Genomic DNA, 1,635 nt, shown 5'->3' on the forward strand with positions numbered 1-1,635 from the left:
GGGCGCAGGCCTCCAGCCCAGGCCCACCTGATGCTGCCAGCTGCTCGCGGCCCCGCCCGGCCTCCGGGTGGGTGGGGCAAGGGCTCTCACCTGGGCTGAACCCTCAGTGGGTGCCACCCTCCCGGTACCTGTCTGGGGCGCTGAGGCGGCTTGCCGCAGCCCGCCCCCACCACTCTGTCCCCAAAGCCCACCTGCCCTGGTGCCCCTCCTCTGTCCCTCGTTCACTGCGGATCTGCAGGGCAGGCACCCCTGTCCCCACCCTGGGACCGTGGGAGGGGGCCGCCCTTGCTGAGCGGCGTGCAGAGGTGGGCCTGGGAGCAACGTGGGCTCGCCCTCTCTCCACAGCGCCGTGGGGAAGACCTGCTTGCTGATCAGCTACACAACCAACGCCTTCCCCGGAGAGTACATCCCCACAGTGTGAGCAGGCGGGCGGGTCCAGAGGTGGGGAGCAGAGGGTGTGGGCGCCTGTGCGCGAAGCTCCTCTGGGCTTCGAGGTGGGGCCCAAGTGGCCCTAGTCTGGGTTCCTGGGGTGGAGCAAGGTGCTGACAGAGCTCCAGGTGTGTGCAGACTGAGAACCCAAACACTGGCAGATCTCTCTGTTTCTGCAGTTTTGACAACTATTCTGCGAATGTGATGGTGGATGGGAAGCCGGTCAACCTGGGGCTGTGGGACACCGCCGGGCAGGAGGACTACGACCGCCTGCGGCCACTCTCCTACCCCCAAACTGTAGGGGACCACAGCGGGGCTTGCAGGGGCTGGGTGGCTTGGGTAGAGGCCCCGAGGGCCTGGTGCATGTGTGTGTTGGGGGCTGAGGCGATTCAGAGCCTTTTGACCCTTCCCACATGGTCCTTCCTTTCCTTTCTCCCAAGGACGTCTTCCTGATCTGCTTCTCCCTGGTGAGCCCAGCCTCCTTTGAGAATGTTCGAGCCAAGGTAGGGCAGGGCAGGAAGCCGGGTTGGTCTTCCTGGGAGGGGCGGAGACTGCCCAGAGAACTTGTCCTTACAAGGCAGGGTCTCTTGCCTGAAGGCCTGACAGAGGCAAATTGTCCTTTGGAGGCAGAAGAGATGCCTATTCCACTTGGGGTAGGGCTGGTGAGTGCAGCTCTCAGAGAAAGGAGGGCCCTGACTGAGACGCCCAGATGAGCTTGGAAGCTTCTTGGCAGCATATTTTTGTTCTTGGTCATTGCTTTACCAGACCTAATGGTTGCCCTGTGAAGCAAGAAGGGCTAAGTGTGGGTCTAGGCACAAGGAAGGGGCCCTTGAGAGCTGTGGCCTGCTCTGGGCCAGGCTGAGGGCAAGGCCCCCAAGGGTTAGGGATCAGAGCCTCCATTCCCACAGTGGTACCCAGAGGTTCGGCACCATTGCCCGCACACGCCCATCCTCCTGGTGGGCACCAAGCTGGACCTTCGTGACGATAAGGACACCATCGAGCGACTGCGGGATAAGAAGCTAGCACCCATCACGTACCCCCAGGGCCTGGCCATGGCCCGAGAGATCGGTGAGTGGGCCTGTCCAGGCCTGCTGGTGCAGGGAGGAGAGGAGTGTGCTCTGGGAGCCACAGCATTAGCCTGTGCTCCGCCCCCGCCTTCGATGACCTCTCCTCACTGTCCCCTTTCTTGGCTGATCCCAGGCTCTG

General features: G+C 63.1%; 1 protein-coding gene across 1 annotated transcript in view; it reads left to right on the forward strand.

The window, feature by feature from the left end:
• Nucleotides 1–1,635, forward strand: part of RAC3 (ras-related C3 botulinum toxin substrate 3 (rho family, small GTP binding protein Rac3)) — a 3,927-nt gene that overhangs the window by 1,006 nt on the left and 1,286 nt on the right. The window contains exons 2-5 of the mRNA XM_010856541.1: nt 304–417; nt 609–726; nt 870–932; nt 1,338–1,497. Coding sequence (XP_010854843.1) covers nt 304–417; nt 609–726; nt 870–932; nt 1,338–1,497 — 455 coding nt within the window. The remainder of the gene's footprint in view (nt 1–303; nt 418–608; nt 727–869; nt 933–1,337; nt 1,498–1,635) is intronic.

The sequence above is a fragment of the Bison bison genome, unplaced genomic scaffold, assembly GCF_000754665.1.
Source record: "Bison bison bison isolate TAMUID 2011002044 unplaced genomic scaffold, Bison_UMD1.0 scf7180017864371, whole genome shotgun sequence".
Classification (NCBI taxonomy): Eukaryota; Metazoa; Chordata; class Mammalia; order Artiodactyla; family Bovidae; genus Bison; species Bison bison.